Raw genomic sequence first — 23,952 nt, forward strand, 5'->3', positions numbered from 1 at the left:
ACATTGATACTAGTGTCTAATTCACAGTTCATACGCACATTTCATCAGAGTCCCGGTACCGTTCCTGCTGATCTTCTTGCTGACATTTCCCCAGTCCAGGTCCAGTCCCAGGTCATGCATTGCTGTCAGGCGTCACATCTCTTTAGCTTCTTTTAACCTGGAGCAGTTAGACAGCCTGGCTTGACCTTGGCAGGCCAGTTATTCTGTAGACTGTTTCTGCATTTGGTGTTGTCTCTTTCATCATGATTACATTCAGCCTTTGTACTTTAGCGGGGAAAGCACAGAGGTGATTCTGTATCGCTCTTCTGACAGCACTCATTTATAAATGACATCGGGGTGATGATCTGCATCAGCAAAGCAGCTGTACTGATAGAACGGTTCACAGCCATGTCCATTTACCCACAAGGTTCCAAGGCCTGGGTGTCAGACACCTGGAGTGCAGGCGGCCATTTCCCTCCTATCACTGCTGTGACCTGGCTCTGGTGTCCCAGTCCTCTTACAGAGTGGGCAGGTTGCTCCTGCAGTTGGTCAAAATTGGCATGTGAGTTGAAATTCACTTGTCATGTCTGTTCTTGCGCATTTTAAAAAGGCACTTAAAGGACAACTTAAAACTCTTCCAACAACACACTGCATAGAACAAGGCACAGTGGATTATGGAGATATGTTTCTATCCTTGTCAGTGTTTGTATATCGTTTTTGCCATTATTCTCATTGGATTTTAAGTGATTTGATGGTCTAGGTTTGGTGATGAAGTGTGACAGGGCCTCCCAATGCCAGTGCCCAGTGGCTGCGTCAGAAATACACCAACATTGTGGGCCAGTTTCTACTTTACAGCCATGTTTACTGGTCTCATAAAAATCTTGGTCTTTTTCTCTCATTCTATTTTTGGGGCTCTAAACAACTTTTTTTTTTTTCCATTCTAATTGCTTTATTTTATTTTATTTTTCAACTTTTATTTTAGATTCAAGGGGTACATATATGCAGGTTTGTTACCTGGTTGTATTGCATGATGCTGAGGTTTTTCAACCCTTGTGGTTCCCCTCCCTCCTTGACTTTTCTTGAGGACGGTATTCCATAGGAGAACTAACATAGCTCTTAATTTTGCTTTTCAGCTGAGCCTTCTGCTGTCAGTTTCTAAATAAGCAGGCCAGCTGGGCTGTGCACCTAAATGGTCTGTCTGGGAGGAGCAGGCTGAGAAGTCTTGCAGTCTGCAGGACACCGAGGAATCGCATGTGGGAACGTCCCCAAGAACCACACGAGTGTGCTGCTCAGTGCTGACTGCAGAATGAAATAGAAGCAAAGTGTTACAGGATCGGTGTTTTCTTATCTAAAACATCAAAATGCCAAAGATTAATCTGTGATTGGTGATAACTGCCTCATTTAAATGGTCACAAGAAATGTGAAGAGAGAGCTAGGGCAGACATGCAGTGAAATGGTTCTTTGTTAAAAGTGTGCAATAAAAATAGATTACAATAAGTAGTGCAAAGAACTTTACAGAAATACAGCGAATTAGAAGGCCTGTAAGAGTAAGGTTTGCTAAAACGTGAAACACTGTAACACTTTTAACCACTGAGCATTCCACAGTGAACTGTTATTTCTATGATCTTATTTAATGTAATGTTTCTCCTGTCATTTTGAAGTTGAGTTTGGAGTACATTGGTTGCTTCTGAGAACACATTCTGCCTTCCTGGGAATTCGGGGTGTCATCCTTTTCTCTGTTTGATGTGAGGTAGTTTAAAGATATAAGGACTTTGTGTGAAGCTCCAGCATCTGTGCCCCTTGAATTGCTTAGGTGCAGACAGTTCTAAAGCAAGGAGCTGCAGCCTTCTCATCATAGATACATGTGGTATCTTTAATGATATCTTCATGGTATGATAGTGTGTGTTTGTGAGTGCGAAGTACCAATTAAGGTGTCTTAAATTTGGCGCATAAAGGAGAGAAGGAAACCCGAGGAGTGGTGTTCCTCCTGAATGAAGGTTCAGGTCACCAGCCTTCTGTACACTGCCTTTGGTTTTAGCAGTTCTTTGAAAAGCAAACACTTTCATGTCCTGTCTATTCATTCAGCTGGCTGTGCTGTGCTATGGACCAGCTGTGTGGATCTCTAGCCCAGCTACAGCAGAATACATTCTACCAGCAAACCTAAGGATGACAAACACTATCCACATCTGAAAACTACCACACCATATCAGGGATCATAAATTATGCATATCTATGAATTTTCCAACAAATTCCTACTTCCTGATTGGTTTTGCTGCTGATGTTAAGGCAGCCAGCTTCTTAGTTCAAAAAGAATTCTGAGTTTTTCAAACACTAGTCTAGAGGTGGACACTGTCAGGGGTTCTGGAATGGGACCAGGGGACCTTTTGGTGCAGTGGGTACCTGTAACTCATTAGACATACTGAAGCAGCACTTCTGCAGGGTGCAGATGGGTTACCTACCCTGATTGTTGTCATTTGTAACAGGTCACTTCCTTTTCACTCAGTTTAAATTGGTGATGGACGTTGCTTGATTGAGCTTATTACTCTCTATTTTGAGAAGGTAGAAGGTAAGAGGGCCCATATTCATTCTTTGCCATGAAATGAATGAATTAGGAAGATTGTATTTACTTAACTGTTTTTTAAATACATGTTTAATGAAATAAACTGTAAAATATCCAGTTTTGTGTATTATATGTACATTTGATTTTTAATAGCCTTTCCAAAGAAATGAGGGCATGATTATTGTACAGTAAGTACTGTGACTGATTTAATTTGATGTACAGAGTGGGGTATGTTCTTATAAAAATATTTAATGACATTGGTTCTTGTGTTTTGATCTTTTATTTCTGAAACACTCAAACCTTACAAAGTGCTAAGTAATAGTGACCCAACTTGTTTGCTAAATGATTATTTGTTTAAATCTGTACAGTTTCAAGTGTTCACTTATACAAAGAGTGTAAATACTTTCAAATAATTTAAAATGCTTTATATTATTTGGCTAGAAATTGCTGTTTTTAATAAATGTGAATTTTTTAAAAATAAAGATTTTTGCTTCCTACCTTGTCCTCATGTGTCTGGTATGTGTGTGGATTCCTTGAGGAAAATTTTTTTAATTAAAATTTTAGTTGAGATAACTTGTATCAGACTCACATGCAGTTTTAAGAAATAATACAGATAGATCCCATGTACCCTTTGCCCAGCTTCCCCCAATGGTAGCATCTTGCAAAACTATAGCACAGTATCACAACCAGGATATTGACATTAATATACTCTTATCAATCTTACTCAAATTTTGCCAGTTTTACTTGTACTGTATAAATTCCTTTGGCAAGAAAATTATTATGGAAAGACATTTTTGAAGCATCTTAATTCTTCCTTAGTTAAAAGATATTTTAACTTTTTCTTTGTGAAACTGACAATTTTGTGAGTAATGTCAGCATGGTACTGACATACACAGTTGTACTGAAATTTAGTAGTATTGTATTCTTCCCTCTATTTTCCAAAAATATTTGTATTTTTTTCCCCTGGTTTAACAACACCATATCTTTAAATTTTCTTCTGCTGTTATAAGTAAGACAACTTATAATTGCCAACCACAGTTGAATGTTTGGCATATAGCTTCCACATTTTTTTCTATGTATATTCTAAAATAACTTGTCTTACAAGATTGGGCACTTTTACACATTAAAGGAAATCAAGTGGTTTTTCATTATTAGTGTATACAAACACACCCATACATATTCTTTTGCTGAACTATTTGAAAGGAAGTTGCAGTCATTGTGACACTTTACTGTTAAATTACACCCCTAAATAATTCAGCATCCGTTTCCAAAGAATAGGGACATTCTCCTACATAACTCAATGCCATTATCACACCTAAAAAAGAAATTCAGTAGTATCTAATATGAAGTCCATATTTCAGCTTCCCTAATTGTTCCCCCAAAATGTTTCATGGCTTTTCTTCATCCTGGGTTCAACATTTTACTTGGTTGTCATGTCTCTTTAGTTCCTTTTAGCTTAGACCACTACTCTTAGAGTTTTCATATGCTTATTTTCTTGACATTGACTTTTTTTTTTTTTTTTTAAGGAAGAGTCTAAGGCCAGCTATCTTATAGAATGAATCACAGTCCAGATGGTCCTGTTTCCCATTAGTAAATTCAGAAACCCTAACATTGCAGGATATACCTTCTCATATACATGGAGCAGTTGCCAAGATAGATGTGCTGGGCCATAAGAAAACAAAACCAAAAAACCCAAGTATGACCTGCAGCAGTGGCAATCCCTGCCCCCGCCCCCAGCCCCGGATATACGGCAGTATCTGAAGACATTTTGGTTGTGACTGGTGTGTGTGTGTTAGGGGTGGGGTATTACTGGCTTCTAGTGCGTAGAGACCAGGGATGCTGCTGAACATCCTACAGCACTGGATAGTCCCGACCACAAAGAATCATCCAGCTCTAAATGTCAGTGGAGCAGAGGTGGCGAAACCCTGCTATAGAGAATAGCGAGTCCCAGTCCCCAGCACTTGCTGTTCCCCTCACCTGCGTTAGTTGTCTTTGTACCTGACACATGATGTATTTTGCTTGTTTGTTTTTTGTCTTTCCCACCAACCCAGATCACAAACTCCTTGGGAAAGGAACTTTGTTTTGTTCATACGCAGCACCTAGAACAGTGTCTGCAGAGATGCTCTATAAGTGTTGTGTGACTTTGTTGTCCAAGTCATGCAGCCTTCCCCACATCATCCCATTACTACCAAGTCCTGTGCATTTTTTATCCCAGACAGCTGTTTAATTTTTTCCCTCTGTTTTTCCAATACCATCGCCCTGGCTAGGGATGACTTGTGTGTTGCTGAGATCCACTTGGGAGCTTCTGTCTTTGATGTGTGGTAAGGACAGGGGTTTCTGTGCACCCTGAGCATAGGTGCGGAACTAACCAGGCACTCAAACTTTGTGGCTATATAAAGGGATGCTACCACAGTAGTCATTTATGGCTCATTACCTTGCAACAAAGGAACTGTTGTGTGTTAGCCAATGACAGCATTCATCAGCAAGGTGTGACTGTCAGGCCAAGGAAGTGACATGTAGCACCCTGCCTGTGACAGCCTGATTGTCCTAGTCCCAGGTCAGCTGCACAGGTGATGGTTTGGGGGTGAGGACAAAGCATTAAGTGGAGGTTGGTGGCAGACAGTGGGAGAGCCTCAGGGAGAAGGGCCATGAAGGCAACACTTGGGTGTCACTGTTCACAGTAGAGAATGGCTAATTGCTAGAGGAAGGGTCCTCTCCCCTCTCCTTCCCTCCCTTCCCATTCCCTTTCCTTCCCTCTCCTCCCTCTCCTCTCCTCTTTTCTCTGACAGGGTCTCACTCTGTAGCCCAGGCCAGAGTGTAGTGGCATGAACACAGCTCACTGTAGCCTTGACCTCCTGGGCTCAGGTGATCCACCCACCTCAGCCTACCAGGTAGCTGGGACTACAGGTGCACACCACCGTGCTAATTTTTTGTAGAGATGGGATTTCACTATGTGGGCCAGTCTGGTCTCGAACTCCTGACCTCAGGTGATCCACCTGCCTCAGCCTCCCAAAGTGCTGGGATTTTGGGTGTGAGCCACTGCACCTGGCCTGGAGTTTTCTTTTTTCTTTCTTTTTGAGACAGGGTCTCACTCTGTCACCCAGGCTGGAGTGCAGTGGTGCAATCTTGGCTCACTGCAACCTTCCTGCCTCCTGGGCTCAGGCGATTCTCGTGCCTCAGCTTCTCGAGTAGCTGGGATTACAGGCATGCACCACTACACCCAGCTAATTTTTGTATTTTTAGTAGAGGTGGGGTTTTGTCATATTGCCCAGACTGGTCTCTAACTCCTGGCCTCAAGTGATCTGCCCAACTTGGCCCCGCAAATTGCTGGAATTACAGGAGTGAGCCACTGCGCCTGGCCAGTCATGGGGTTTTCTATACTGTCTTGGTTGAGGCTGGAGCTCAGGTCATTCTGGGATGTTTGCAGGTGTCCTGAGATTGTATAAAATCATCCCCTGGGGGGCTGCCCAGCTCAAGTCTCCTATTTTTAGAAACAGCTGCCCCTACTCATGCTCTGGGATCAGCTGGGAGCCATTTACAAGACATAATCCCACCTGCTCTTACTGCACTGGATTGGACCAAGGGTGGTCTCCTGATTTAATCAAGGCCAACTGCAGAGACCACTGGGGTGTTTTTAAGAGTGATTGGGAGACAAAGCCATGTGACCTGAGATGCGTAGAAAACGTCTCCCGGACAAGATGGGTATCTAAGACTGAGAGGCAGAAAGACGGGGTCTGCAGTTTCTCTACTCCAATCATTTCCGAGACCCAACGCATCTTCAGTTCGGGTCAGTGTTCTTCTCTCCAGATGACACATTTTCCCCTTTTGTTGTAGCTATTCAAGTTGGTAACTGTTACCAGTAACCCCAAGTGTCCCACCCAGTTCCTGGGGGGAGCTGGCATGTGGGTCCTTTCAGGCTCTCAGTCATCTACTGGTTTGGGGGACTGGGTTTGGGCCGGTGTGGGTTTGCCATCTGGGTTTCCCTCTGGCTTGGCAGGGGTGGACGAGGTGTGATGAGGTCAGGGTTGGAGAGAGCCTCTGGGGCCGTGCAGGAAGTGTGGGGATCCAGGCACTGGGCCACATGTAGCCTCCCCTCTCTCAGCCTCAGGAGGAGGCGCTGTGTTCTGGGGTGGTGCCCAGAGGCTCCAACACCAGGAGGAGTGGCGGACCCCCCAAGGCTGATGCATGATTTGTGCCAAGTCAGCAGCAGCTGAGTGGCCGGGACTGGCCTCCAGAGCTCCCTAGAGTGGGGTGGGGGTGGGTTGGGACCGTGCAACAAGGTAGGATAAGGGCAGTAGCACCTGGAGTGGCCTTCAGTCTTTGAGATGCCCTGGAGTGGTGGTGGTGGCGGGGTCATAAACATACTCATATTATCACCACAGTGATGTCACTTTGTAGTCGAGTAGGCTGGAATGCCAGTCTTTACCATCATGTACTGGTGTGTGATCCTGGGCGAGTCCTTTAACCTCTCTGCATCCCAGCGTCCTTGAGAAAATACTGCCCACATCCTGGAGCCACACAAGCTACATCTTGCACGGTGCTTACAACAGGGCCTGCCTGGTTCGTGCGCAGTCTCAGTAACAATAGGGAGCATCATGAAGAGAAAGGCCTGAGGAAGCTGAAGGGGCTGTGCCTTTGCAGCCCAAGGAAGTGCAGACACTCAGCCTACCCGATTGTCTCACAGACCCTTCCCAGGAGCTGCCTAGATGTGAAGGAAGGGCCAAGCTGACAGTAATTGGAGTGACACTGAGTGGCTCTTATGGGCCAGACCCTGTTCTAGGGACTGTACGTGCATTAACTAATTTAATACTCCCAACTCTGTGGTGATCGTTGCTATTTTTAGGCCCATTTTACAGATGAGGAAACCGAGGTATAAAGCTACTTGCCCAAGATCACACAGCCAACAACAGACAGAGCTTGGCTGTGAGCACAGTCGTTGTCCTGAGTCAAGGCCCGTACTGAAAGCCACAAAAGAACGGAGTGAGTGACCGTAGAAGAAGGCAGGACAGGCATTGATGTGTCACTGAAACGACAACTTGCTTCCGTGATGTTGGGTCAGGGCTGTCAAGCCTTTTCTGTGCTCAGCCACAGACTGTCAGCCCTTCTGCCAAAAATGTTTATGTCAAACCAAGGAGCTAAGACAGGTCCCAAATTACAAACCAACTCTCATAAAAGGTCAACAGGTCTTTGGGTTTTTTTTCCCCGGAGCTCCCAAGGTCTCCACCTTCCTAAGGCATTAGGTGGATGCCAGAAAATTCCCGCCCTAAAACCAGAGTTTAGAGAGCATCTTTTTCAGGTACTTGTTGTCCATCAGTGATATACTGACGGCCTCTATGAAGTTTTCCAGATCAGGGATGGTCACGTAATTCAGGAGCCTGTTCATTTGCCCCAGAAGGACCCGGATCTTCCGGGATTTTGGGCCAGGTTCTGCCTCCAGGATGGTTTTCTTCCTCATTTCGCTCAGCACCTCCGGGATCACAAACTGCGGGGATTCACAGAGGACTGGGTGAGAATGCACGCTGCCTGAGCACGGTGCCCCAGACCCAGGCCAGACCTCCTGTGGCCAGGACCAAGTGTTCCCTGAGCCTTCACTCAAGAAAGCAGATCTGTGTTCTCAGCCCCGCCACCTGCCACCTTCCTGCTGCTTCCAAATACGCTCACTTGGCTGGTGTTGTGGTCAGGTGGACCATGGTGATGTGGGCTGAGGCCACACCCATGCCTGGCCCTAAACTGGAGGGAAAGCAGTTCTGGTGCCCTGGCGCAGCCTGCCCTCCAAAGGCGGTGCTTTCCTGGGGCTGCCGGGCTTCTCTCCATGGGGTCCCGACCATGAGGCCCTGCAAGAGCTGGGATGCCTCACAGTGGCTGCCCGCGAGTCTCGCCTCCACCTTGGGCTCCTTGGGAGTGTATCTGGGTTTTGTTGAGATGAAGGCCTGGCCCAGGGAGGCCACCTCTATGCCAAGTTCTGCCTGGGTCTGCAGCCTGCAGAAGACTGAGGACAGAGTCTCCTGGAGGGGATAAGATAGGACGATACCTGTGTGCTCCATTCCTATGCGTATGAAATGTCTTCACACAATGTTGTTATTGTTTTAGCCACGTAATAACCTATGTCCATTTTATAGAAGACTATGGGCTCAGACCACAGGCTAGCATCATCCAGGAAGTGGACAGGCTGGGCATGGAGGGGCCTGTTCTTCCCCGGGCACACTACTGCCTGCCTGGGCTGACCCTGTGCCAGGCTCTGTGCCAGGCTCTGTCTCCTTTCTTTGGCTCTGATTAGTTACACTGGTGCTGATTTGCTTCCTTTGGGACATGCCCTGCACAGGCACAGCTGCCCCTCCCTGGGACTCTAGCTCTCCAAGGATTCAGGCCCCCTGGTCTCTCTGCCCACAGCAGCCCTTCCTGCAACCTCGCTGGGCACTGCCTTCGTGTCCCTGCCCTCCTCCCTCCGCCGTTCAAAGGCCGGTGCCCCAGGCCCTCATGCTGTCCATCCCGCCACTCGGGCTTGGTAGTGCTGGCCTCCTCTTCACTGGATTGGCTGCCCTGAGAAATCCAGGATAGGCAAGGATGCTGGGATGTCATTATTCACCTGCAAAATAGGAGGGCTTTCCAGGCGTGGGAACCTACTGGGGCCAGGAGGCCAGGCCTGTTTGGAACTTTCCCAGTTTTAGCACTCAAAGTCCCATGTCCCAGGAAACTCCTCAGTCCTGAGCAAACTGACATGTCTGGCCACCCTAAACCTAGCACACTCCCTCCTCTCTTCTCAGATACACTGCACACAGCTGCATCTATTCTGCTGGAGTCTGCTGTTATCAGCCCACTTCTCCATCTGCTTCATTCCCAGGGGACATGTCCATCCATCTGTCTGCCAAGGCAGTCCTGCTCCCAGGGGCCCCGGGCACCTCTCTGGCGGGGTGGGGGTCTGTAAGTGGAGCCTTCTGTGTGGAATGGGCTGGGGGAGCTGAGCAGGAAGAGAACCTTGCTTAGGCCTCACGGGGGGAGCCAAGGACACCCTCATTCCTGTCTTTAACTCTGGTCCTCAGGAAGGGTCTCAGGAGCCCACCTTCTTCCCCCACTACAGTTGGAGCTCCGGAGGTCCAGCCTCACCATTTCAAGTAGGTGGAACTGTGTCCCCCAAAAGTGATGTCCAAGTCCTAACCCCAGTGCTGGTGAATGTGACCTTATTTGGAAACAGGGTCTCTGTGGATATGATTAAGTTAAGGCCCTCAGGATGAGCTCCTTCTGGATTTAGGGTAGGCCCTAGATCCAACTACTGGTGTCCTTTTAAGAAAAAAGAGGAGGTTTGACACAGACACACAGAGGAGAAGGCCGTGTGAAGGTGGAGGCAGACACTGGAGTGATGCCGCCACAGGCCAAGAACGCCAGAAGCCATCAGAAGTTGGGAGAGCAAGGAAGCGTCCCCCATTGGAGCCTCTGGAGGATGGTGGCCCCATGGACACCTTGATCTCAGACTTGGCCCAGCACTGTGAGAGAGTAAACTTCTGTTGTTTCAGGCCTCCTGGTTTGTGCTGATTTGTTCCAGCAGCCCTAAGAAACAAATACAGCATTGGTCCTCTCCTGCCTTCCTGGGGAGTGTGCCTCGAACTTCCAGGGGATCATCTGTCTAGATAAAAGTGTGTTTGGGGAGGAGGGAAGAGGACATAACAGCAGGCCTGGGGACACAGACTCCCCCTTGTTTCTGGCCCTGACTTCTGACACGGCCACTGCGAGTGTCAAGTGAGATAATGCAGGGTGACATCTGTGTTTTATTGTCAGGATCATATCCTGAGCTCAAGTGACCCTCCTGCCTCAGCATCCCCAGTAGCTGGGGCTACAGGTGAGAAAGCCACCATGCCCAGTTAATTTTATTCATTTATTTACTTATGTATTTTTTGAGACAGGGTCTGGCTCTGTCGCCCAGCCTGGAGTGCAGTGGTGTGATCTCAGCTCACTGCGACCTCCGTCTCCTGGGTTCAAACAATTCTCCTACCTCAGTTTCCCCAGTAGCTGGGATTAAAGGCGTGAGCCACTGGGATCAGCTAATTTTTTTGTATTTTTAGTAGAGACGGGGTTTGACTGTGTTGGCCAGGCTGGTCTTGAACTCCTGGCGCTAAGTGATCCACCTGCCTCGGCCCCCAAAGTGCTGGGATTACAGGCGTAAGCCACTGCACCTGGCCCACGCCCAGTTAATTTTTTTTTTTTTTTGCAGAGAAGAGGTCTTGCTATGTTGCCCAAGCTGGTCTCAAGCTCCTAGGCTCAAGGGATCCACCTGTCTTGGCCTCCCAAAGCCCTGGGGTTACAGGTGCAAGTCATTCTTCCCAGCTAGCCTGAGCATTTCAATGTGAATTTCCTCAGACCCTAAGCTCACAGTGCTGGGAAGTCGCATGAATGTACTTGTGTGTACTTAAACACCAGGTAAACCAAAGTGGCCTTGTTTTTATATGGGTTGGCATATATAGAACAAGCCTGGAGGCCTGTGGCATGGGCCAGTCCAAGCCAGCAGTGGCCTTTGTACAGGTGGGCACCCCACCTGGTGGAGGGTGTGGGGAGTCGTGACCTTACCTTGTACCTGGTGCCCAGGTTTAAACAAATCTGCTTCTGTTCATAGGTGAAGCAGAAGATGATCTTATCCTGGCTCCTTATTTGTACCTGGATGTACTCATTGATTTTCAAGGAGATGGGCTGGACAGGGGGTGCGTGGACATGGATGTTCAGATTCCACCAGTTCCAGGCCTTCTGGCGTTTGTCTTTGGGGAAGTAGTAGCCCAGGTTGGAGCTCAGGTTCAACCTGGACCAAGAGAAAGTATGTCAGGCAGTCAGGGCGCTCAGCCCTGGGCCTCTGCTCCTCCTCCTCCTCCTCGTTCCCTTTCTTTTTCCCCACTTGGCCACAGAAAGACTGACAGGGACTTGATGGGTAGGAGAAGCTCCAACATGGACAACCAACCCAACACCAGGCGCTGTCCCCTGCTCTGGCTCTAACATGTGGCCCTGTCCTGCCCTCCTTCCCTCTCCTTAGTTCCTGGCACGCACAGGCTCTTCCTGCTCACAGCTTTGCCATGCTCTACCCTCTGCCTGCAAAGGTCTCCTGCCCCACGTGGCATGGCTGGTGTCTACTTATCCTCTAGGTCTCAGCTTAGACATCACCTCCTCAGCCTGAGCAGCCTCCCTGGTTCCCTACGGGACTCTCTGTTGCCATGCCTTGTTGGTTTCCTTCATTTAATTTACGAATAGATATGGTAAATTCTCATTGTTCACTGTATTATGTTCTAGAAAGCCAGTGATTTAGTGAATACCAAAACAACCCATAGCTCCTAGGGGAAATAAGCACACAGACACATTTCACATGTTATCATCTTAACTCCTAAAAGCAGCCCATCCTGCTAGATATCATTTTTGTTTGTTTGTTTTTAATTTTTATTTTACAGAAGAGAATAGGAGGCTCAGAAGTGTCATGTGACTTGCGCGAGGCTATCCCAGTAACACTTGCCAGAGCTGGGATTCAAACCCTGTCCCACCAGCCCCAGAGCTGCAGCTTCTTGCACAACACTGCCCTGTGTAGGGACACCTGTGTCCTCTGGTTGCCTCTGCAGAAGAGCTGAGCAGAAAGGCAGAGCGTGGCCTTGTTCAATCTCAGCCAGCAATGTGCACACTGGGAAATCAAATTTCCCACTGCTCTGGGCATGTCCCTGGCTCTACGTTACATATTATATATGTATGTATTTCGCCTAGGAGCAAGGGGTTCAGTATTGGCCAATTCAGTGTTCTCAGTGACTTTATAGACTATAACTACCATGACTCATGAGAGTTGACTGTATTTGTCCATCATCTCTTCTCTCTCACTAAAGCACAAACTTCTGAGGGCAGGGATCTTGTCTGTCTGCTGCATTGCTGAATTCCTGTTTCCCAACCTTGTGCAGGGCACCCATATCGATAGGTACGAGGGAATGAAGGGCGGATGGGTTTCTCTCTCATCCATTCCCAACCCTATTCTCTGGGGCTTGCCTGCCCTCTGAGCCATCCTTTCTTGACATTTCAAACCCATTATGTTCCTCTGGCCCTGGCTTCTGCTTTTCAAATCCCAAATGGCAGTTCCTAGAATCAGTGCCCTTGGGGCAGCAACATCTCTAGGGAATAACATGAAGAAAGGAAGGGATGCTGAGGCCCGGGTTCGTCTGGAGAAGGAGGGCTCGGGGAGCTTGGGTTACTCAGTCTGCCAGGTCTCGTCCGAGCTGTCCAGGGTGTGGCGATGTACTACACTTTATCTGGAAATATCTATTCACTGTAAACTTTGCCTTTCTTTGAAAACAACCCTTGATATTGTTGCATACATGACAGGCTTTGACGCCCATAGCTGCCTACACATTCCTTCCAGGGCACGTGTACTTTTCCCCAAAGACATAGGCCCCAGGTGTGGGAGGTTTTGGTGCAGAGATATACCTGTCTTGCATCTACCCTAGACAGCACTTCCATCTGTAAGTTCCCCTAGTAAATCACCTTGTACAGACAAACCCAGTTTGTCTGTCTTGTTTGGTTTCTCAGCTCCCTCTGCATTTGGGGGTCACTTTGTATATATGAACTTTTCATGGAACACAGAGGCCTCATCGGAGTGAGAAGGTGGCTCAAAGGCCTGCTATGGGAAGCCTTGCTCACCTCCAGTGGGGAGGACTTCCAGTCACTCAATCCCAAATCCTCCTCTTGCTTCCCACTTTCCATTGAACAAAAAGCAAACTTCTAAGTTCCTTTGTCTTGGGACCCCAGCCTGTCCAACCTCATTCCTCCTTCTCTAAATAAGAGGCTATATACATACTGAAATTATAAAAATAACAAATGGACAAACAAAAACCTGGGCTCTGGAGCCAGAATCTCAGTTCAAAATCCGACTGTGCCACTTGTAAACTGTGTGACCTTGGGCCAGTCACTTAACCTCTCTATGCCTCCATTTCTTCAACTGTAAAAAGCAGATAATAATAGTACTTTGTTCAGAGGGCTGTGTAAGGATTAAATGTCTATACACAGCAATAACTGAGAAAACATTAAAATTTCCTTGTTATCATTGATGGGGAGGAGAGCAAAGAGAAGAATTTTCTTACTTCACTCTGTGGGGAGCAGAGCCTGCTAGCTTTTAACCTTTTAAATGGCTCCCATCAGAGTTCTCACACTGAGATGGGCAGGCTGGTGGGTTCCCGATTTTAAGGTGGTGTGGAGGAAAATAATAAAAGCCCCTCACTCAAGCTCTAGCTTAGCTAGCTCTTAACCAATCAGTAACAAAAGACCCAAGAAGCTCCTATTTCAGGTGGCTACGGACTTCCCTGGAGCCCTGGATGTGCAGTTAGACTTAAACTAATGCTAAAAGCCACACCCAGGGGTGGAGATTTAAAGTGAGAATGTTACATAAGATGTATGAAGAAGCACGTTGAGCCACTGTGCAAGCACTAGAAAAACTGCTCCTATACATGCCCTGTCATAAACACAACCCTTTCCTATAGGAAGACCCTATAAAACCAACCCACACATTGCACTCAGGGAGTAGCCCATTCTTTTCTTTTCTCAGTGCTGGTTCCCTTGTGCACAAGCTGAAATAAACTTTCCTTTGCTGCTGTATTTGGTGGTCTCTCTTGATTTCTATCCTGGGAGATCCAAAGAACCTAGGATTCCAGTAGCAACACTAGGCCATCCCCCACTCCCTAGGGTTAGAGATCTGCTCCTGCCTGAGGGTGCCCAGCTCTGGGCTAAGTCTCCCTTAGGAAGATGGGATCTGGAACATCTAGAAATGGTCAGAATTGGGAAGTTCCTGCTCAGGGGGTGAAAATATCCTGAACTGTTGAATGAGTAGAACCCACCCATCAGGGACCCTGAGTCTGGGCAGGTCTCAACAGTGTGTAGGACCCTGAACCCAGGTAGGAAGCCTGGCCTGAGACCCCTTGGGCTGGGAGTCAAGGCGGTTGCTGGATTTTAGTTTCCACACACCCGGCAAAGGACAGCCATGCCTTCCATCTTCCCTGAGGAAATGGAAATCAAAAAATGACCTAAGAAGTATTCAGCTCTTGAAATAGCTTGGCTCTAAGTCCCTCCCAGTGCCCGAGGCGCCACGGAGAAGTCGTGTTGGTGCGGAGGAAATTCTAGCAGTTAGGGTCGGGCCCTGACCAAATGGCTTAGTATTCACAAATGACTCTGGGAGGCTTTTCCATAAAATCTTCTCCTAGCGTCAATGAGACTGCAGTTTTGCTGATGAATTCTCCAGAGACTAAGCCCTTCCTCTGTGGGTAACATTTTTCCTCTGGAGCAGCTGCCCTTGGGGGAAGGAGTCAGTCTGGGGGTAGGGCAGCCCATTCACGGAGAGAGGGAGAGAGGCTGACCCTGTGGTTTGAGTCTTGCAGGGATGAGGGGTGCTGTGAAGGGATACACACGGACCGTCTGTCTCTCATCCAGATGCTCAGGTGCAGAGGGGCTGGGACATGCTGATAGGACTGAGAGGGGGAGCTCTTCCCTCCCTGGCTTGCTTGATGATCTGTCACCAGATCCTCTCTGAGGTAATTAACTGAGTTTCTTGCCCCACTCCTTTGTGCTTTCTGTACCCAAGACCTTGGTCCACTTCTTGGACAGCATTTTCTATACACAAGGCATTCAGGGGAGGGCAGATACCTCCAGAACAAAGAAGACAATCAGGAAATGGTGTCTAAAAAGACTCATGGCAGAGAAAATATTGTTAAAAACCAAAGTCTGCAGAATGAAAATCCTTTTTTGGAATTATGTTTGGCTTTGACCAGCAAGAAGAAAGTATAAAGTTGTTCCGCGATAATCTAAGTCCCCTTGCCTGGGCAGTGGCTCACACCTGTAATCCCAGCCCTTTGGGAGGCAGAGGCGGGTGGATCACCTGAGATCAGGAGTTTGAGATCAACCTGGCCAAAATGGTGAAACACCACCTCTACTAAAAATACATAAATTAGCTGGGCTTGGCGGCGCATGCCTGTAATCTCAGCTACTCGAGAGGCTAAGGCAGGAGAATTGCTTGAACCGGGGAGGCAGAGGTTGCAATGAGCCGAGATCACACCATTGCACTCCAGCTTGGGCAGCAGAGCAGACTCCGTTTCCAAAAAAAAAAAAAATATATATATATATATATAAGTCCCCACACCATGACCACTTAGAAGAGGGAGGGAAGGAAAAAATCCTGAAAAGAGAGTCCTTTACCTCAAAGAGATGGGGAAACATTTTGAAGTGACTGAGTGGTCTTGAATTGGTAAGATGGTTTTCCACCATTACCAGAAATGGGAACTTAAGAACTAAGTTCAGCTATAGTGAAATATTTAGAAGTCACCTTTTAGACCATGGACTCTGTATGTGTGTGTCTCCAAACCCTCACCAAACCCTCCTCTCTGAGGCACCCAGAACAGGGAGGTACTGGGTCTTCCTAAGCAAATTATCACAAAGGTGACTCTTAAGAGGTGTTTAGGATATGAAACCAATAGAATGTGATGGTTGTGGAGACTTGACTGCTTTTTCACCCATGGAGGAGCAATGGTGCAGGAAGAGCATTGTGCCTCCTCTGTGGTCAGGGACCTCATGGACTAGTCCATCATGGTGCTAATTTTCCCATTTCCAACATGTGTAACTCTGAGACAGGGAGGAAGTTCATGCAGTCTGGGAGTCACGCTTTTTCCAGCTGCTTCTCCATGGGCAGGAGTGTTAGGGACTCATGACCCAAGCTTACCAGATGTCACTATTTTTATCATAGAAGGTAGCATTGCCTGAGTTGTTGATAAGGGCCCGGATCCACCCTTCTAGACTGTCTTCCAGAATGACGTATGTGAACTTTTTCATTTTCGCATATAAGATGAGCATAGCCAGGTTTCCTGATGGATAACTGGGAGAAGGTTAAGGCACAAGTAGTCAGTCCTTGGGGTCCCCTGGAAAAGGTAGGGCCCTGCAGATGATGCAGGCCTCAGTCAAATCCCACACCTCAGTCAAACCCCATACCCTGAATCATAGACATTTTAGGTGCCAATATATGTCAATATGAGCATCCCTGTGCTTCTGTGGATACTGTATCTGGCCTGTTCCATCAGGAAAGAGAATTTGATAGACATTCTTGTTGGGGTAGAGAATTAATTTTCCATCACCTTGATGTACCTGGGAAGAAAAGACGAGCCTATGAAAAGTGTGAAAAGTGCATGGGTACCAACTGTCCTACTGCAGAGCATGGTGTGAACCCCATCTGCTTGCTCTCCGATGCCACATGCTACCTCACCAACTTGCTGGGGAGCTGTGGGGCTTCAGTTTACTTGTCTATACGACGAGGAGGCTGAACTGGATCTGTGTGTGTGTGTAGATTTTAAACTGTCATTTCAATCACCCCAATGGTTATCGATTGCATTAGATTCCCAGGGATGCTTGAACAAAGTCTCACAAACTGGGCAGCTTAAAACTACAGAAATTTAATCTCACTGTTGTGGAGGCTGGAAGTCTGAAATCAAAGGGTCCCCAGGGTTGGTTCCTTCTAGAGGCTTTGAGGAGGAATCTCTTCTATGCTTTTCTCTTGGCTTTTGATGACAGAGAGAGATCCTTGACATTCCTTGGCTTGTGACGCATCACTCCAAACTCTACCTCTATCTTCATGTGGTGCTGTCTGTATTTTCACATGGCCATCCTCTTAGGAGGACACCATATTGGACTAGGGGCACACCCTACTTCAAGATGACCTCATCTTAACTCATTACATCTGCAAAGACTATTTCCAGATAAGGTCACATTCTGAAGCACTGGGGGTTAGAACTCTGACATGTCTCTTTTGAGGGAACGCAATTCAACCTATAATACTGGTATACTCAAATTTTTTATTTCTTCTTCAATCAGTTTTTGCAAACTGTTTTTTCTAGAAAATTGTCCATTTTAAGTAAACATTCAAATTTATTGTTATAAAAATTTTAAGTTTATAGTGTTTTAAAGAAATCTCTGCTGTCTCTGTAGTTACGTCCCTGTTTTCATTCTCTTTATTATTTATACCTTCTGAATCAACCTTGTCAGAAAGTTTGCCTATTTTATTAATCTTTTCAAAGGACCAAGTTTCGGTTTGTTTATTCCATTATTTCTTTGTTTTCTAGTTTATCAATTTCTGCTCATATCATTATCATTTATATCCTCTACTTTCTGTGGGTTTTCTATGTTATTCTATTTTATTTTTCTAATTCCTGGAATTGAATACTAAACTCTTCTGTTTTTGTCTTTCTTCTTCTTCAAGATCTTCCTCCTACTCCTCCTTCACATCCTCCTCCTCCTTCTTTTTAAGAGAAAGCATTTAAAAGAAAGCCCCCGGCACCCAGTATTCCCAGGCAGTCTTCCATCCAAGTAGTAACCAGGCTCAACTCTGCTTAACTTCTGAGATTAGACAGGATTGAAAGCATTCAGGGTGATATGGCTGTAGGTTTTTAAAATATGTGTTCAAAGCTGTTATGGTTTGAATGTGTCCCCCCAAAAACATGTGTTGGAAATTGAATCCAATCCCCAATGCAATAGTGTTGGGAGATGGGGCCTAATGGGAGGTATTTAGGTCATGGGGGCTCTAACCTCATCAGTAGATTAACATCAATTATAAAAGGGCTTGAGGCTACGAGTTTGATCTCTTGCTGCCATTCTCTCTTGCCCTCATTTTGCCTTTCCACCATGGGATGATGAAACAAGAACCCCCTTGCCACAAGTGACCCCTCCAGCTTGGACTTTCCAGCCTTCAGAACCAATAAATTTCTGTTCATTGTAAACTACCCGGTCTGTGATTCCTTGTTACAGCAGCACGAAAAAGACTCAGAAAAAAGCTGTAACATTCCCCTCAATTTACTGTTTAGCTGTTTCCCATGAGTGTAGTTATTTACCTTTCATTTTACTCCATTCTAAATATTTTCAGATTTGACACACAAGTTATTTACAAGGGTGTTCTTAAATTTGCCAGTGTATAAAGGACTTTTGGTTATGTTATTACTATTCTTGATTAAAATGCACTGGGGCAAGAGAACATAGCCTATACAATATCCCTTCTTTTGTGTTTGCTGAGATTTGTTTTGTGACCTAGCATGTGATCAATTATAATAGATGTTTTGCCTGTGCTTGGAAAGGGTGTGTGTCCTCTAATTGTCTCCTGTCCCCATGTTGGTGGATTGTCAAGACTCTTTGTTCCCCTGCTTCCTCAGCACACACACCTGGCTCACATGCTCACTCTTCTGGTTTTGTAGTTTTCTCTTTTTTTCTGGTATTGGCTATTTCCTTTACTTTCTTACATTCTCTGTTCTGCATTGAAAAGGATGCTTCTTCTGTTTTATTTCAATTCCCAGGTGTTTGCAGCAGGAAGGCTTTGCAGACTATCTAGTATCCCACATTAACCTAACTAGAAGTCAGATCAGTGATTTTCAAGCCATTTTTATTTTTGATTGTTTTCGAAGAAACAACAGTTTATTTTTCTAATCAAGTGACCCAGCTACTGAATCTTAAGGCCTCAACGAATGTTGCCTCTTATTGTCATTGAACAATAAGGCCTTCTATTTTGATATTCCAGGGAAAGAGAGATTTTGTTTCTCCGGTAGTTTCCATTTGCCAGTCATGAGCGACGGTTTAACGTGGTGGCTACTGCTTTCAGGAGATTCTATCGGATGAGTCCTCATTTCTAGTGCAATAGCTATTGGACATTTTTTATTAAAAGTTCATCCATCAGGACTTCTCTGTCGTGGTTGGCCATGGAGTCCTGTCTGGCTGCTGAATGATATTCCTGAAATCTCATGGATATTCTTTGCATTATTTAAAAATATTTCTGTAAGCAATGTTTTGAGCAGGTGGTCACTTCAGGTTTTAGTTCTCTTGTTGTGAAGTCTTTAACTCAGTTAAAAAAGCAGTTTTCTGGAAATTTCTTGTAGTTGGGAGACATTCCTTAAACTGCTTTATCTGATCAGATTCTGGTATTTGTGCAGCCATATTCTTTTAGTATGTTTATTAGTCACCGTTTTTGACACATGAGTTTCCTTTCTGTTCTCGAAAAGCAGTTGTCCCATCTTTGCTTGAATGTCTCCAGTGAGGCCTGATTTCTTATTAAGTGCCGACTCTCCCTTCTGACACCAGTATGAAGCTGGGGACTGCATTGCCAGTTAAATTTAGGGGTGGAGGGGTGGGGTCATGGTGGGTGCTGTGGCCACTGGATGGGCTCAAATTATTATTGTAAAAAGCTGAAGAATTCTTTGTCCAAAGAAAGCTTTTGGCAGAATGCAAAATTTAAGGTGATAAGAGACAGAGATGCAGTTCTGTTTGAGAGAAAGCTGTCTGTTGGTTTCCACCTAGACATCAGGTAGAAAGCACTCCTCAAAGTGACAATGATCATATAACCAACATACAGTGGCTGTTTCCTTATGACGAGCACTGCACTAAATACCTTAATTCCACAGTATACTGACCTTACAAAATATGCACTATCATTTATTCCTGTTTGAGAAAGGCTAAATGACTTACACAAAGTTATCTAGTGAGAAGAGAGCCAGGCTCCAGCAATCTGACCCCCAAGCTTCAGATTTATCCCTGATGCTGCCTCTAACCATTAAGCTCCCAGTCACCTGGGACATTTGGTCTACAAAGCATTGCTTTTTTCTTTAAACCTAAAAAAGAGCCCTTTAAAAATTTTTTCTTTCTTTAATTGACAATTAAAAATTGTATATATTTATGTTGTATAACATGATGCTTTGATATATGTATACATTGTGATTGGCTAAGTCAAGCTATTTAACATATCATTACCTCGCATATGTTTTGTTATGGTGAGAAAACTTAAAATCTCTCTTAGCAATTTTCAGGTATGCAATATATTGATATATATTATATATAATATCAATATATCAATATATAATATATAAAATATATAATATGTAGATATATAATATCAATATATAATATATAATCTATAGTATAATATATTATATCAATATATAATATATTATATATAATTTTATATTTATGTATATTTACTTATATATTTATATATGATTATATATAATTATATGTAACATAATAAATATATATAATATATTATATATAATCATATATAAATATATGTAATCAATATATTATATATGATTATATATAATATATATTATATATGATTATATATAATATATATTATATATTATTAACTTTAGTCCCCATGATGTACAATAGACCTCTTAAACTTATTCCTCTTGTCTAGTGGAAATTTTGTATCATCCTTTGACCAACGCCTCCCCATTTCCCTACTCCTCAGCCCCTGGCCACTCTCTGTTTCTATGAGTTTGTTGTTTTTAGGTTCCACACATAAGTGATGTCATAAAGTATTTGACTTTCTGTGCCTGGCTTATTTCGCTTAGCATAATCCTCTCCAGGTTCATCCATGTTTTCACAAATGACAGGATTTCCCTCTTTTTTAAGGCTGAATAGTATTCCATTGTGTATATAGACTACATTTTCCTTTTTCATCCATCCGTTGGTGGAGACTTGGTTTAAAAAGTGCTTTGTATTATACCCACAATTGGTTTGCCTGGTGACCTGTTGGAAATGTCCAGATATTTTTCATGAGTAGAGGGTATTTGTCACTTAGGTCTTATTTTCAAAAGCCACCCAAAAGTCAGAATTTCTTGAGATGCTTTCTGTTCGTCGAATTCACTTGTCATGTAATGAAATTATTCCGATGATAAGAACCCCATGGACAAAGCAAAATCTCTTACACAGAGCTGGAGTTGGCACATGTTCTCTCATTGGGAAATATATAACAAACAGCATGTCTAAGAGCCTGAAGCTCATCAGCATTTGCTTGGGGACAGAATAGGAGGCAAGAGCTTAAAGTGCAGAGTGAAGAGACTATGTCTCTGGCCTTTCCTGCAGTCCTGCAGGCGGGACCCTGAGCTGTGCCAGAGCTGTTCTGCAAGCCATGGCTGCTGTGAGGCCCTGGGTCCTGGCCTGGAGGGGTTGGATTTGGCCTGAACACCAGCACACACAGAAGGTTCTACTGCACTCAGCAAACAGCTTGGGATTTATTGCCTGTTTGTAAAACAAACAAACAAAACCAAATATGCCACTCCCTGCCATACCACATGGGTGCTTGGTGCAGCCCAGCATGAATGGTAGGTGAGAAAGGATCCTCTGCTTAGAGATCTTGGTGAGAAGCTTCCTCTTGGCTGCAGGGAGGAAATTTTAGATGTTAGTGGGGAGGGGGTGCCATGGAGGGTAGACGGTGCCAGAGCTGGTGAAGATCTGAGGCAGGATAGGGCCTGGAGTGTGGAAGAACATGGAGTTATATAGCCTAATTGGAGCAATAAGCCAAGTAAGGTTTCTTTTTATCAGAAGTGAGGCCAGGGATAGGAGAGAGCTGAAGACTTTATATGAGGGCTTCCAACACCCTTACCATCGTGTACTACAACCTGGAGAGCCCCCTTCTCCTGTCCATAGGAGTTCTGACTGGTCCCACAGACTTCCCTTCTCAATGCAGGCCCAAGAGTTGAAGGAATACTGAACTTCTCATTCCTTGTCTGGAGGCCAGAAATGTCCATACCTTGGTTAACCGTGTTGATTTCCTATGCTCTTCCACTTTTGCGGCAGTTGAGGCCACACTCACGATGTAAAGCTGTCCTATTGCTTTTCCTCTTAGTGCAAGCTGTTCCATTTCCCAGCTCTCTTGCAGCTAGCTGGGGTCATGGGGCCCATTCTGGTCAATGGAATTTAAGCCTGGACCCCGGCTTCACTTTTTGTCCATACAACTGGACATAGACAACTCCAAGATGGTAGAGACCTATGATGAAAAGACCCAGATCCCTGAGATGCACTTTGAAAGGGAGCCACTAAAAAGAAATACAAGGCTCAAAATAGACATGACATGAGAAAGAAATAGACATCTATTCATTAAGCCACTTGGCTTTGGGAAGCATTTGCTTCAGAAGCTGATGAGCATTGTCCAGACGAATACAGCTTTGTGTCCTTGAGGCAGTGGCTCTATTTGACTTGGGCACCCAAGCTAATTTCCTATTTCTTTCCCACTAGCCTATGGCTGTCCTTGAGGCAAAGGCCTCAGGGCCTTTGCACTTGTTGACTCTATCTAGAATGCCCTTTCCCCAGGAGTCTCCATGGCTCACGCCCTCATTTCATACATGCCTAGGCTCAAATGGTACTTGTCCCCTGGCCTTCCCTGATTACTCTATAGGCATGAGAGCATCTCCTCTCTCAGCCCAACTGGAGGGCCCCCTCTGCTGCTGTTTCCTCGTGGCTCCTAACAATAACCAACATAGCACCAAATAGTACTTCTGTGTATTGACTCTCTCCTCAACTGGAACATATAAGCTCCATGGGAGAGGGGGCTGTGTCTCATTTGCCTCTGTATCTCCAGCACTTAGCAGAGTGCCTAGGGCACAGTATGTTCTAACATGTATTTACTGAAAGCATGAAGACTATCACATCTTTTAAATTCCCACCTTAATGCCTCTTTTTTAAGCTTTAGACCTGATTATTAGCTCACTCTCAATTACTTTAATTTTTTTCCCCATAGGTTTTTGGGGAACAGATGGTATTTTGTTACACGAGTAAGCTCTTCAGTGGTGATTTGTGAGATTTGGGTGTGCCCATCACGCAAGCAGTAATCACTGAACCCAATTCGTAGTCTTTTATCCATCACCCCCTTCCCACCCTTTCCCCTCGAATCCCCAAAGTCTATTGTGTCATTCTTATGCCTTTGCATCCTCATAGTTTAGCTCCCACTTATGAGTGAGAACATATGATGCTTGGTTTTCCATTCCTGAGTTACTTCACTTAGAATGATAGTCTCCAATCCCATCCAGGTTGCTGTGAATGCCATTAATTCATTCCTTTTTATGGCTGAGTAGTATTCATCATATATACATATGTGTATGTGTATGTATATATATATATACATACACACACATACACACATACCACAGTTTCTTTATCTGCTCGTTTGTTGAAGGGCATTTGGGTTGGTTCCACATTTTTGCAATTGTGAATCGTGCTGCTATAAACACGTGGGTGCAAGTATATCTATTTTGTATAATGACTTCTTTTCCTCTGGGTAGATACACAGTAGTGAGGTTGCTAGATCAAATGGTAGTTCTACTTTTAGTTCTTTAAGGAATCTCCACACTGTTTTCCATAGTGGTTGTACTAGTTTACATTCTCCCCAGCAGTGTAGATGTGTTCCCTGTTCACCGCATCCACACCAACATCTATTATTTTTTGATTTTTTGATTATGGCCCCATTCTTGCAGGAGTAAGGTGGTATGGCATTGTGGTTTTGATTTGCATTTCCCTGATCATTAGTGACGTTGAGCATTTTTTTTTTACATGTTTTTTGGTCATTTGCATGTCTTTTGAGAATTGTCTATTCATGTCCTTGGCCCACTTTTTGATGGGAT

General features: G+C 45.0%; 2 protein-coding genes across 2 annotated transcripts in view; one reads left to right on the forward strand and one right to left on the reverse strand.

Moving 5' to 3' along the window:
* The window catches only part of COG3 (component of oligomeric golgi complex 3), a 70,118-nt gene extending 67,082 nt beyond the window's left edge, over nucleotides 1-3,036 (forward strand). The window contains exon 23 of the mRNA XM_055244033.2: nucleotides 1,113-3,036. Coding sequence (XP_055100008.1) covers nucleotides 1,113-1,142 — 30 coding nt within the window. The 3' untranslated portion in view covers nucleotides 1,143-3,036. The remainder of the gene's footprint in view (nucleotides 1-1,112) is intronic.
* Nucleotides 3,037-7,636: 4,600 nt separating this feature from the next.
* The window catches only part of ERICH6B (glutamate rich 6B), a 75,062-nt gene continuing 58,746 nt past the window's right edge, over nucleotides 7,637-23,952 (reverse strand). The window contains exons 12-15 of the mRNA XM_055244034.2: nucleotides 16,581-16,666; nucleotides 16,248-16,400; nucleotides 11,099-11,324; nucleotides 7,637-8,021 (exon numbers count right to left, since the gene is read on the reverse strand). Coding sequence (XP_055100009.2) covers nucleotides 7,803-8,021; nucleotides 11,099-11,324; nucleotides 16,248-16,400; nucleotides 16,581-16,666 — 684 coding nt within the window. The 3' untranslated portion in view covers nucleotides 7,637-7,802. The remainder of the gene's footprint in view (nucleotides 8,022-11,098; nucleotides 11,325-16,247; nucleotides 16,401-16,580; nucleotides 16,667-23,952) is intronic.

This window comes from Symphalangus syndactylus, chromosome 15, assembly GCF_028878055.3.
Source record: "Symphalangus syndactylus isolate Jambi chromosome 15, NHGRI_mSymSyn1-v2.1_pri, whole genome shotgun sequence".
Classification (NCBI taxonomy): domain Eukaryota; kingdom Metazoa; phylum Chordata; class Mammalia; order Primates; family Hylobatidae; genus Symphalangus; species Symphalangus syndactylus.